The 14548-nt window shown below is 40.2% G+C and overlaps 1 protein-coding gene and 1 long non-coding RNA gene across 2 annotated transcripts; one reads left to right on the forward strand and one right to left on the reverse strand.

The window, feature by feature from the left end:
• Positions 1–1471: 1471 nt before the first annotated feature.
• On the forward strand, positions 1472–8908 carry LOC118771402 (ras-related protein Rab-18-B). The gene is made up of 7 exons (XM_036519385.1): positions 1472–1608; positions 4156–4211; positions 4555–4616; positions 4984–5056; positions 5872–5990; positions 6406–6472; positions 6753–8908. Exons 1-7 carry the CDS (start codon positions 1541–1543, stop codon positions 6923–6925), a joined length of 618 nt encoding a protein of 205 aa, XP_036375278.1. The 5' UTR covers positions 1472–1540; the 3' UTR covers positions 6926–8908.
• A 1148-nt stretch (positions 8909–10056) lies between these two features.
• LOC118770855 lies at positions 10057–11815 on the reverse strand. Its single transcript, XR_005004580.1, has 3 exons — positions 11757–11815; positions 10442–10483; positions 10057–10101 (listed from the first exon to the last, which is right to left on the reverse strand). It is a non-coding gene; the product is annotated as an uncharacterized LOC118770855 (long non-coding RNA).
• Positions 11816–14548: the final 2733 nt, after the last annotated feature.

Consider the following 14548-nt stretch of genomic DNA (forward strand, 5'->3'; position numbering starts at 1 on the left):
AATGATGAAAGATGTTATTCCTGGTAGTATTTTATTTGATTGTAATGCTTTTGGTTTTTTGAATGACTTATAAACGTAAGAAGAAAGCATTTTATTATATGTAGATTTAGTCAGTCTCCAGTGTAGTCCTTTTGATGCATACATTTATAAATCTGTCTGTTATTTTTACCATTTCTGATTTCTCTTCAATGATCCATTAATGTAATTGTAATGAAACTGCATGACATCTCTCTGTTTATATTAATCCAGTCTGTAAAAGAAATTGCATGTATCAGCTTGTATTGGTATTTGGGTATTTTGGTTTTTACTGTGCTGAATTTGATTTTACTACTAATAAAAATTGTGATTAAAAGCACTGATTGTGTATAATTTCTTCTTCTTCTTTAATAATAATAATAATAATAATAATGTAATACCTTTCATATATGGCTGTAACACTGCATACTTTGTTGAATTAGAAGTATAATAAAAAGTTATTGACAGGCAGAAGTAACATTAAATAAGCACTTGCAACAAGCTCCAAAAGCAGCACATCAGCATCCGCTGAGCACTGGCTGCAGAAATTTGTGGTTGAGGCCGGCCCATTTCCACCGGATGCTGTGGGAAGTGACTAGGTCAAGGCATTTCCTTGCTGCTAAGAATACCTGTGACATCAAGAGAGGCCCAGCCTCAGCACCTGGGCCTCTGGTGAGCCTCATCCCTCTGCTATACATTTTAAAGTGGGACAGCTAACGATATATTATTTGGAGCGTGTGATTTGCAAGCAAATACAGCCAAGATTAAACACACACCCACACACACACACACATTCAAAGATGTTGCTCATTGAATTAGTTCAATGAGAAGCAAGACAGGTTAATTTAAGCTATTCTTTTTTATCGAAAAAGCTTGTTTTACAAATAATAATATAATAATATTAATAATATAATAATATTCAAGGTAGTTTGTAAAGATAACCATGCTCGTGCTAGCTGGCTAAATAAGAATAAATGTTCACTATGTTCCCTATGTGTAATAACATTTAATGTTAGTGAGAAATTCTAGGCATTAGACAGTCTAATAGGCAAATTAATTGATCAACAAACTAATGAACAGTTTCGAAGAATATCTTTCTGAATTTGGGACAATGAAGGTCAGGATGATGACCTAAAATATTCGGGCAGGAGGATGTGCAATAACACACATAAGCTTGTTTCCTTAGCCCAAAACATCGTAGTTATTTCAGCTATTCATTAACCACTGCTACTAACAGTAGTACTCGCCCTAGCGAAACTGGATGTACATTCGCATTCACTTGTCCAAACCTATTTGCTTTTTCACTGCAGGTGACCGTGTGGCGACACGCCATGAATAGGGAGAGCGTTTCGGAGTTTATGGTCATGGCTCTGATTGGACCTTACCATCATGGTCGTCTTGACCGCCTGTTTTGCGTTCATGACGCTTTAACATTAACTAGGCCGTTAGTGGGACGTCAACCCTTTCCCGTCGCGAACAAGTTCAGCTAGCTAAGTTTAGCTAGCATCGGAAAAACCAAAGGAACATGGACGACGAAGTGCTGACAGCTCTTAAGATATTGATAATCGGAGAAAGTGGTGTCGGAAAGTCCAGGTGGGATGTTTTGGTATTGCTAAAAAGATGTTTTTCATCTTCGTCTAATCTGGATAGCTTCCAAACTAATGGATCTTAGGCTGAAACTAAATCTGTTGCTAGCATGGTGGTTCTCTTCATCTTACTTTGTTAGGTAACCTGGCTTCGTCAGTTAGAAAACTAATTATTTCAGATTACTCAAAGTACTGGGACAGCTAGACAGCAAACAAGATAGCTAGTAATCTGCTATGACAGCGGCCTCGTTCAATACAATGTGCAGCTTCTTGGCTAGCGCGCTAGCAAAGCTATGCTAACTGTATTGCCGTTGGAATACCTCTCAGCTAGTTAACTACGTGGCTAGCTAGTTAGTCAACAGGTTAGTTTGACTAGGTCCTAAAATGGCAGAAGGTAGGGTGACATTTAAATAGTGGGTTAGTTTGCTGGTTTAGTCATCTCGTAACACATGATATGGTTTTCTTCAGCTGGTTAGACAGCAACGTTAGCTTCGTCCTTCTCCAACATTTCTTCTTCGCTTTCTGGCTTCGCTAGCTGGCTACCTGCTGCATTGTTTGTAGACTGATCGCTATCAAGTTGGGTGGTTAGGCAGCTGGCAACATAGAAAGCGTTCCAAAATTGTCTTTAAATTCAGGATCAGTAAACGTAATTAGTAATTTAATACCACAGTTTCTAGTTTACAGGCTGATATGTCATTAAGCTATTCAGTTAGGAGAAGTAATGAACCAACTAACGCTAGCTGTTTATTTTATATGTAGCTGATTGATTGGCTCGCCAGTTAGCTGTTTCAAGTACGTTTGAGCTAACGTCAGCTATTCAGTGTGTATTTAGTGTCATCGTCGAGACAGCCTGTTAGCTAGTCGTGTTGCAACAGTGCCTATTTCAACGTCAGTCACATTAGCTAACCAGCTTCCCATGTAGTTATAAATGACTGTGCACTGGGAAGAACGGGCCAGGCTCTTATACAAAAACCTTAGCCTTATTGCTCCCAGGCAAACATTGAGTGGTAGCATGCAAATCAGACTGACATGGAGGTATTTCCCTTTCATAGCTTGTTAGTTACCTAGCGACCCAATTTGGCTAATTTGAGTATCAAGTCAAGGCCACTGGGCCACAGAAATTTACAAATGACATTATGTATACAAACTGCTCACAGGAAAGGAGACAGGGAACTTATGCTATCATCAAGCCCCCCCAAAAAATGACTCCACTGGTGCAGGAATTGGGTGAATATGTGGCTGAATTCCACTTGCCTGTATAATATTGGGGTTGCATTGGGGTTGTAACTCATATTTACATGGCTCTGTGCTGTATTGTAGTCTTCTCCATTTGCCAGCAGAGGCAGTAGCAAGATGCATGTTTTTATCTGGTGGTGTTGTCACACACATTGTCTCCATGAATGGTGCCTATGGGTATGAGGTTTTCAGGCCCTGTGCAGCGTGGCCTTTACGCACTGTATGTGCATGAGAGAGACCAGGCAGTAAGGGGAACACGGGCACCAGTCATACGACTTGCCGTTACAGAATGGAAATGGAACACCATGTGTCTGAAGCAAAGTGCAGGCGTGGTAGGTCAGGGACCCTACAGCTACAGATGGTGCACACCTCCCAGTGTCCAAACTCACCAGGGGGGATTTCCTGGGAATGTGGGCGGGAGAAACGAATCAACCCATCGATGTGCCAGATTGGATAAATTCCACATACGCTAAATATGCATAGCCCTAACTTAAAACATCCACATGCACAAGTAGCACCCTAAGTGATGAAATGAGTGTACAATGCAGTCATCTGTGAGCAGTGATCCCATGACTTCATTTCTTAGGTTAATCCTAAATTCTGAGCAGGTTTATGATGTAATGCTCTTTGCAAGAGAATCACATGAGATCATTAGACTTGCAGTTAAATAACTGATAAAATATTTTTAAGACATATAAATATATTGAGAAAGATTCTTTCTTTAAAAAAAGGTGTCGAACTGCTGGGCCTTGCAGCTGTTTAGATATGTGTCCACCTCATTCGGCAGAGTGGCTGGCTGTCTTTTGAGCAAATTCACCAGAATGAACATGGACCACAGGGACTTGGGGGAGGAATACATAGCACTGAAAGCTCAGTGACACGGTCAGGGCGGGGGCCCTTTAACAGGATAGGGTAAACTGACACTGCCGTGACATGTGCCTGATAACACTGTAGCACCAGTAAACAGGGGCTGTCTCTAACCACCCTTAGGGGTTTTACATGGGAATTTTCCACAAGGTCATGTTACATCGACATTGGCCTGGAGTTGAGTTTTTGGGGGTCAGTCACCTTGAAATTGTTGTCTCTCTCACTTGACTGAGTTTTCTAGATGCATGTGGTTGAGAACTGACCAGTAAGTCTGAGATTCTGGTGATTTTCACAAGCTGGTGTGAGTCTGGAGTGGTAAAGCTTTCTTCTCCTCTCCTGGCTTTTATGAGCTGATGAGGTACATCTGGGATGGCTGGATTGGTTTTACATGTACACAGGGATGCGTTTTGAGCGTTGATCTTTTCCCCCGCCTCTTTTTTTCTTTTTACAGTCTTTTATTGAGGTTCACAGATGATACATTTGATCCAGAACTTGCAGCAACAATTGGTAAGTTTCAGACCAATGTAAAATAGGTGATACACAACAACATTCTGCCCTGCACAAATCCCCAGATAAAAGCTTGTCCATACACCCAAGCAATGGCAGTGAATAAATTCACATCCTTTCATACCGCTCCTTACATGTCTTGTGCATATAAATTATGAACCAATATTTTTAGCTCCAGGAGGATCCTGAGGAGTGCTACTGCTAATAGTTATTACTGATGTTTGCCCATAACTGTGACAGTTACACAGTTTGTTCACATTATATGTATTGGCAGTCTGGTTGTAAAACTCAACTTGAAATAAAAACTATTCCAAAGTAACAAGCTGTGTTCTTTTTCTTGCAGGTGTTGACTTTAAAGTAAAAACTATTGCAGTGGATGGAAACAGGGCAAAGCTTGCAATATGGGTAAGAGCTGCTCCTTTTTAAGTGCAAGTTGAAGTCAATACAAAACATAATATGAAGTATATTAAGGACATCTTCTTACAGCATGAAAAAAGATATTATTTTTCATTGCCTAAAAGGGTATGAGGCATAAATTTTAAATTTTTATGAGGAATGCACGGTGTTGTGGTCATGTACACAATTGGCAAAAGGAGCACAGGCTGTGGCTTTGCTTTATCTGATGCATCAAAACACTTTTCTTGAGAAGCAGCTCATTCATCCGTCCACTAGATGGCACTAACGCACAGAAATCTATACAGTGTGGAATTTGGAAGCTGATTTTCTTATCTGTGAGCTGATTGGTTAATTGTTTTTTTTTTTTTTTTTACAGGACACTGCAGGCCAAGAGCGGTTCCGAACTCTGACTCCCAGCTACTACCGTGGTGCTCAGGGAGTGATCCTGGGTGGGTAAACAGCTTTATTAGTCAGAGGTGCCTTTAAAATATACAGGAGCTGCCCTACAGTAAGCATTTCAGGTATTGAAGTATTCTATAGATGTAGATTCATTGTCATGAATTATGAAATTCTTTTCCTGCGAATATGAAAAACGAGATGCACAGTAAGCAAAAGAAGGAGGGGAAGAAAACAACATGTGCTGGTGCTTATATGACTATAAGCAGCATATGTTCAGACAGCATTTCATGCTTTGTCCTAACCCCTGTGGGTTGATTATTTATTCAGTAGGCTGATATGAAAGTTTTACTCTAATGGGCCTATTTACACTGCAGCAACAATAACCGTGTCCCAAAGCACACTTTCTCAAAATCATGATGTGGGGTTTTGTGACTCAAGAGATCGCTGAAGTTGTCAACGGCTTCATTTTTCTGCTCAGTGTTCTTTGATTTAAAGATCTCCTGTCTTGTTTTCTTATATACTACATTTTAGAGTAGACGTCACAATTTTTCACTCGTCAAGTTTATTTGACAGGGACAGTGTTCACTAATAAACATTTGCGCGGATGCATCTGTGTAAGGGTGCCATATCTGGCTATATTGCTAGTATCTGCAGTCCCTGGGCAGGTAGAAAATGGATAACGGCAGCATACGACAGACAAATGCATAGCAGTTAAAAATAGCAAGATAAGATCACATGTAACAGCAGCAAATTGGTGTTTGTCTCACTGTATTGTGTTAGTAATTGATGTAGCAGTCATTAAACCGCTGGTATGGTGATAGGGGGATGCACACAGTGAATCTTTTTTTTTCCTTTGTTTTTTTAGTGTATGATGTTACAAAACGTGACTCTTTCACCAAGCTTGGTAATTGGCTAAATGAGCTGGAGACATACTGTACAAGGAATGACCTTGTGAAAATGTTGGTTGGCAACAAAATTGATAAGGTGAGTGTCTACATTTAATTTATGTTCTGTAGATATTCTTTATATTTCTTTGAGAATATAAAGAAGTATTGCCGTATATCGTGTTTAGTGCCTCTCAATAATACACCAGTTTGTCTATCCAGATAAGCATATGTTTGATTAATTTTCCCCTAATGCCACAGTCAAGCATAATGAAATGTGCTTATTGAAATCAGATTTTAAAACTAAGTTTAACTCCGAGTTTAAGTCTCCATTACCATTGGATATTGAGATACAGGGTAGCAGTTGTGATTTGCTCCTGCATCTGTGTTATCTTTTATTTTTCCATAATTTGTATTTCAAGAGCTTTTTCCCTTTTGCCTTCTTCATCAGAGCAGGTTCAAATAACTGACATGTATGGTTGAAGGGTCATTAAAGGTTGCTCCCTTTGTTGTAGGACAATCGAGAAGTAGACAGAAGCGAAGGTCTGAAGTTTGCAAGGAAACATTCCATGCTTTTTATAGGTAAGAGGAGGAAATTCCTCTTTAGACAAGTGGTTGCTGATTAATTGTCTGGAAGTGATGTGGCAGAACTGCCTCTGGGATTGCTGTCATATTTTCAGTGTGATGCATGTGTTGGTCATCATTCCATTGATTGCATGTTTTAATCTCCATCTTGTGAGACTCAGACTCTCAGCTGTGTTGAAAACCTTGGCTAAGCAGAACAGAAGTCGGCAGTGTAGTATAGTTTCAGTGGTTTGTCTCTGCATGTGATGGGTGTTGAATTTCCACTTCCCTCCACTAGAGGCCAGCGCGAAAACCCGGGACGGAGTGCAGTGTGCCTTCGAGGAGCTGGTGGAGAAGATCATCCAGACCCCGGGGCTTTGGGAGAGTGAGGCACAGACCCAGGGGGTGCGGCTGTCCGACCAGGATCAGCGGGCAGGGGGCGCCTGTGGGGGATACTGCTCCTTAATTTAACACTACAGAAAAAAAAAATCCGAAACGCGTCAAACGACAGGTTAAAAAAACAAACTGTATGAGCAGCCGCTGAAGAGTGCGTTCTGCACGGTCAGTGGCTGCTGTCAAAGGGACTTTGCTGTTTGCACACTGCCTACAACAAGGCAGCAGTCTTAGAATGTTGAATTCATCCACCCCCCCCCAAGTGAATGGACTTTGGTTCAGCCCACTGGCCCCGCCCTTCGGGCACCACTGCCCTCACCATGGCGACCTCTGGCCAGCTGATGCTGACGAAGGGTTCTAATGTCATTTAAATACATGGCAGAGACGAATATTCGTCCTTGCTGCCTTTTTACAATAATGTATTTTTATCTTGTGTACTTGTTCTCGGTTTCTGTCAGTAAGTACACACGCTTGATTTGATTGTGCAGACTTGCAGTGTATCACACTATGTTATTGTACAGTAAAGCATGAATTTATTCAGAAAAAGATTTTTTTTTCCTCTCTCTAAAATGTTCCTGCTTCTGCTTGGCATAGTCTTGCCTTTGTTTTTAGATTTGCATTAGGAAGGTATAATTTCACCATTTTATATACAGACCGAAGCTGTGCTGTGGTATATCTATATAAAACATGTTAGTACTGTTTAGTACCACTGGTAACTGTCCATTGCTTGGAATTATGGTTATAAACATTCTGAAGTATGGATCAGCCACTTTTATGTCCATTTCAGTGTTCAGATCTTTCAGAGTGTTCATCAATTAAACCAATTTGCACAGGCGTTCTTTGGCGTTCTACAGAAACAAAACAATGCATGTTTTTGGTATTTAGTTCCTGTGTTCACCTGCCCATTACCTTCACATGTCCAAAGTCTGCCTCAGAGGAAGATGCTGGCCGTCAGAGATTTATTTTACCATATTCAGCATTTAAATCCACTCTGCGGTTTCACAGGAAATGACCGCAATTGATTTGTTAGTTCCTTCCTGTCGTACCCTTGTTTGTGCCATCTCATGGCAGCTTTCACTGTGAACCTTTCCCCTGCCTGCAGCTGAATTCCAGTATAGGCCGGTAACACGCCCAGCATCACACCTGGCTGCGTAATCATAGGAGAGTGGGGCGTCATGACGCCCATAGTGGGCAAGGCTGCCATGTGCTGTGAGGGGGGTCCTGATTAAAACCAATCCCATGTCGTCTTTTAGTTTGCTCGCAGTGTCAATGATTGGCAGCATGCCGTGACGCCAACCATTACAGGGAGTCACAGTACCTCACTCTCCACTCTCCACTCTCACTTCTCAACGTTAAGGACAGAATGTTCTGTGTTAGGGTGGATTCAGGTCCTTTATCGCCTAAAGAGATGATTATGTCAAAACATAGTGTGGTTTGGCTGAAGCTTTAAAAGCAGGTTTAAAGCATTGCTACTTTTGATTGCAACTTGAGTGCTTTATTGTCTTCCATCTCCACTACCAGGAGAGGCTGGTTACACAGTGGGCCTGTTTTTCTGTCTGTCTGTTTGAATAGGATAACTGAAAAATGGGTTGACTACCTGTGGAAAAAGGAGAAAATGTATTACATTTTAGTGCTGTTATGACAATGTTGATTTTGGTGGAGGTAGACACTCTCATTCTGCCCAGGGCCACTCTAGTGTCAGACAGAAATAATAGTGATTAATGAAAAAAGTAACAATATGCTTTATTTGTGTTGAAAGTTTCTTCAAACCACTGTAATTAGATCGCCTGCTTTGAGTGGAAAGCAGAAGGGGGTGAGATGTATGCCTTTGTGTCTTTGTTGAAACCATATTGTCTTTTCGGCTGCATAAAAGCACCGTCAAACCCTTTATTTCAGCTCAAATGTACATCATATTCAAATTTCTGTTCAATAGTAGGAGGCGTGTACACACTGTGGCCATGTTTTTCTTCCAAAGTGTGACTCACTCCCTCATTGTAAAGGTTATGATCATTACTGCGGTGATTATTATGATGATTTTCAGGACAGTGCTCGGGGAATATGTAAGTGCATTCATCTTTTGTTGCAAATTACTTTTTAATTTGCTTTGCTTTTATATGATCATCACTGAAATGATTTTTTCTTTTAGAAACTTTTTTTGTTGTGTATGCATATGTATGTACTGAATATTAACATGCTGTATACATTTATGGCAATGTATGCATGTATATCATTCATATGTACATAGAAGTGCACAATCAATAAAACTCAATGGGTTGTAAATGCTAATGCTGAATCCAAGTGCATTCTAAATACTCCTGAGATCTTATTGCCCTAATCCATATTTACTTATTGCCCTAATCCATATTTACTTACCATATACTTACCATATTCTGTTAAAAGGATTACATCTGTAAATGTGTATGTATTTGTATTTTGTAAAGCTAGACTTTTTCTGTTTGTAAGTTATTTTGTTTGTTGGAGATCACACATTTATTTCTGGCAACCAGTAAGATTTTTCTGGCCAAATATTCTCACACTATTACAAGAAGTTTACACTTACACTACATCTTTTCTGTTGGTCAACTTGTGGGTAATAATGTTCTGCATGGTCATAACAAATCTGAATTCAAATGGATCTGATAAGTGTCTTTATTAAAAAGTAATAATTCAAGACACTCAACAGGACAGACAGTTGTCAAATATATTCAATGAGCACAAGATATTGAACTCTCGGATGTGTCTCGATGCCTCTAGTTCTTTCCTTCTTTTTCTTCGTCTTCCAGGTGAATCACACGGCTTTCCTCTTTCAGCAGTTTCACACCTGATGAATTCAGACACAACAGTAACCAATCAGCTGCACTCCTTATGAAATCGATCACAGTCAGACCCCAGTTACACTGACATCGTATTCATTTTTTATTCCTAGCAAGTAAAAGAATACAGGGTATTAAACAAAGACTTGACACGCCAACTTTTCATAAACTGAAGGAATGAAAATTGGGATTGGGTGTAAATTTTAGCCATGGTTTGAAGCTGTGATTGGATAGATGGATGACTCAGGATTAACAGAAAAGAGCAGAGCGGGTCACCGGGAATGACAGGGGGAGAGTTGAGCACGGGCGTGTCTTTCCTCCTGGGTTTTTTCTGGTCGTGCTCCACCTGCTCATCGCTCTCCGTGAACTTCATGCTTGCGGTCTCTTCGTCCTCCATCCCCAAGTCCACTTTCAGTTTGTCAGTGATATGTGAGACCTGATCTGCGACACAAAGGATCAGGGAAATTTATGTGGATCTGGACATTTATTCGCAGAATTTGTTGTATTTGCACCAGCATTCAACAATTATTTTGCTCCCTGATACCCTCCTCAATCTGTCCCTTGTGTCAGCTGGGTCTCTTTCATTGACACTCATGTTTCTTTTCACGACACCATACTAGGAAAGCTAGGTATTTCACTGAGGGGCCAGTTTTCAGACATCATTCAATTTCATTTGGGCAAATTTCATTTGCATTAAAGTCTCTCTCTCTCTCTCTTTCTCTCTCTCTCACACACACACACACACACACATCCTCTCTTGTTCTCTCTCTCAGATACTCACAGTGGCGGTCCTGTTGTCCATTCAGCCCGTGTTCCCTGGTCTCTGCGGATGACCTCACATAGTCAGTGCACATCTCTGCATGGAAATCTGTTCCTACATAAACCACGGCATCGTATCTCGCTCTCAGCATCACGTCCGTCTTACACCCTCACGTCACATCCTACACACAAACCGCGGAGTCACCTCCCAAACACAACCCATTCCATTACATCCCACAGAAAAACCATCACATTCATCTCACACTCAAACCGTTGTGTCGCATCTCATCTTGTCGGTTTTCTATGATGATCGTATGAAAGCAAATCTCACGTATTCTCATACACAAACATTCCAGCCCCATATTTCATGCATAGGTACACATAAGGCAGGACTGGCTTCCCTGACAATTTACCTTGACTACGTCAGGGTTGATGGTAGCATTTATAGGGCGCTTTAGTGTTAGCTTTAGAGTGCAGTGCCTCACTCTTCTGATACAGAAAACTCAGGAGCATCTGAATTACTGTCTGGTCTGGTATGGAAGCTCATGATAAAAGACGGTTCATCTATTCTGCACTTCAGTCAGCTAAATGGAAGCCAGACTGAGACCATTGCACACATGCACACATGCTGTTTCTCTGAAAAAGGAGAAGTCTGCATTATACTGCCATAAAAATACATTTAACTTTCCATCTATTGTATGAATCATATTACTTTTTAAACAGCATGTGGTCTCATCTAGTCTAGATTTGAAAGTGATCCAATGATTAGATGGATTGAACAGTCCAACAGATAAAGAACAGAACCAATAGGTGTATTTCTCTGTTACTCAGAGTGGTTTTGCATGCAGTTGAGTATCTTTGAAATTAGATGCACTTTCCTTACAGCAATCAGGAATAGTATTTTAGTTTTACAAATCAAATCAAAGTAAAAAACAAAAAACGATTTCAAGGGACTGTGTGTAGATGATTATTTTCATATAGGTGCTGTGAAGGTGTAAAAATGCTATTACCTACATTGAATTTTGAGAGTGGGAGTCAAGTAGAGGTGTCCTTGTAAGAATAAATTGTGTTGGTAAATATGACTCTCACAATCCATACTATAGACCAGCCCTCGAGAAAAAATACTTTTCAGTAACGCATTCATTATTTTCAGTCATGCCAGAGCACAGTACAATGACAGTGAACTTAATAGTGCAAAATACTTTGTTGTTAATGAACTAAGTTAAAGAGAACAATTTTGCACCTATGTATTTTACATGTTAACAGACAAACATAATCAATTTAAATGTTTTTGTTAAGGTTTTAAGCCACACAGCTGAGGGAAAGTGAGAGCTTACCTTCAGTAGAGATGCAGAGAGGGAGACAGAGAGGGTTTCAGATCAAAGCATGGCTTTTGTACCCCGAAGAAGGAGGCTGGCGATTGGATTGGATTACTTAAAGTTCCTGTTGTCACGACAACTAATCCTGTGGCTGACGGAGCACAAATGCATTTTAATAAAGCGATAAGTGCCACGCCGGGCATGGAGAGGCAGGCGTCTTTTGTCCGGTGAGCGGGAGCGTGCATGCGTATATTCTCTGAAGTGGTTCGGGTTAAGTACCTTGTTCTAGGGTGAAGCGTACAATGTCAGCGCTCCACCTGTGAATTGAAGCTGCAACTTTTGAGCTACAAGCCCTGCTCCTTATCACCACGCCATGCCCAGATTTGACTGGTACTCTCTCCTTTCAGTGACTTCAGTGATAAAAACAATAGTGACTTCAGTCACTTCAATGATAAAAACAATATATACAGTAAATACCAGCTAGCAGGAAAGAATCATTTTGTGTCAATATATGGTACAATGCACAATTTATACCATATTCAAGAATGCAGCCATTGCATACAAGGAAACAGGAATCTATTTTTATCAACACTTTTATTGGTGTTAAGTTTAAAAAATATATATGCACAAAAAATAACATAGCACAGCATGTTTAAAAATGAAGAATAATAAAAAGGTGGGTATACATTAGTATATATACTTGTTTATACAATCCAAAAAATTGGCTGTAATATCTAATTTTGCCAACAGTGTAGACCAAAAGGAACCCGTGTGCAATTTCATAATCAATCTTTCCAACATAATTATGAACTGCAGATGTAGTGATCCAGTACAGATTAAAGGAAGTCTTGGAGAAAATGGGAATCATTTTCAGGTCCTCTCATACTGTGGATACATTATAATCTGACATATATTTACAATATATTCTTTATATGTTGGATTTCAGGATCAATGTGACATGCTTTATTTGAAAATGTTGCACATCGTGTCAGCTGTATCCATCCTATTTTTGTCTGAAACCATTTGCTTTTTTTATAGGGAATTAACAAACAGCCTTGTTAAGAGCGTGCTCTTCCGATGCTTGAAAACCACAATCGGGCTATGCTGCTGAGCAGTCCAGTAACAAAAACACACACTCCATAAAGGCTTGGAGCCCTTTGATGTGTGCTGGGCCATTGTGCTCTGGGCTGTTTATGGCCTACAGTACATACTACAGGCTTTGTAACGCCTCTGCTTCCACGAGCAGCCGCCGGAAAAGACGGTTCATTTTTAACGCCCTGAAGAGGAGACTGAGTGGGAGTTTACTTGTACACAGGATGAATAAACTCCCACTCCTTCTCACTCCGTTTCCTGTGTTAAGTGTTGGTGTAAATTGTGTCGCCTGGGCCAAGAGCTGGTGTGAGATGTGTTTACGTTTTTTTTTTTTTTTTTTTTCAGTACTAGAACAGCCTTGCACTTTGCACGTACACTACCTTAATCCTGCTTAAGCTTCAGGTTTAAAGGAACTATCTTAACAGCTGATACAAAAAAAACAGGCAATATGCCTATGTGCCATCACATGCAGGACTGGTCCTAAAGGCTCAGCCAAAGAGGATTCAACTTTTAACACTGCATTGCATTACATGTATTTAGCAGATGCTCTTGTGCAGAGTGACTTCCAGCACAATAGATCACAAGTTATCCATTCCAGTTGAAAGAGCAACAGTGTCAGACCAAGCAAACAACACTCCCAGACTCGTAAATGTGAGCTCACTCAACAATTTATTTCCTTCAGAGGTTTGACCTCTACCCAGAACTTTGAAACTGGACCAGAATCCTTTCTTCCTGAAAGCTGATTCTATCATCTCCCTTGACAGCAGTGACACATCAGACATCCATGAATACACTGAATACTGACACTCCCTTATAATCTCCAGTGTCTTACACCATGGGTCTGTTTCAGGAAAATGGTATACTCATGGTAGACTCTACAGTAGAGAAGTAGTTATTTAAATATGCCAAGGTTAATGAAAATGTTAATGTATGAACCTGTTTACAAATGACTAGGAGTTAGTTTGCACACTTATTAATTTGTTTCTAAAATGTTTTGAATCCCTATGTTTCCTATGAGTTAAAATTTAACCTAAAACGTTCAGAGAGAAACAATTCTTTCCCATATCGGCTAAAAAGGTTTTTTTTTACTTTTCATTGAAAATTCTGAGGCTTTCTGTGAAGCACTCTCTGATAATTTGATTGTATGTAGTCCTATACCAAAGAAGGATTTAAATTTTGATTGATTTCATGCTGAAGGACCTATTCATCCCCTTCGTCCACCATTGTGCTCCTGCACCCTGGCAACCGTATCAGAAGGAGGTTCTTAAATATATCTCATAAAACAGTGAATGTGTGGCACCCATTAATGTACAAAGGGACATTTAATACGTTCATAGCTCTCTCTCATTCATATGCAGCATCTCTCAATACAGCCTCTTTCCTATAGAGCCCCTTAAATGTATTCTAATGATACACACTCATCCATGTGTTGATGATGAAAGAAAGCCTTTGCCAATTACAAGTATATAATGTGTAATAAGCTGTTTCCCAAAGAAATAATGAACTACAGCTACAGTTGCTTTTTCCCTGCCTGTTTCCAGCAAAGCCCCTGACTGGATCTGCAGAGCTTGGGGACGAGTCTGCAAATTAGCAAGACCCATTCTCACATATTATTAAAAAGGGGGGGGGTTTGCATGAAAGACAGCAGTAACAAAAACAGCGCCAGAGGTATGAGGTACAATCATTCATTGGCCCTCACAAGCAACCCCCTATGTTTA

Source organism: Megalops cyprinoides, chromosome 24 (assembly GCF_013368585.1).
Source record: "Megalops cyprinoides isolate fMegCyp1 chromosome 24, fMegCyp1.pri, whole genome shotgun sequence".
NCBI lineage: Eukaryota > Metazoa > Chordata > Actinopteri > Elopiformes > Megalopidae > Megalops > Megalops cyprinoides.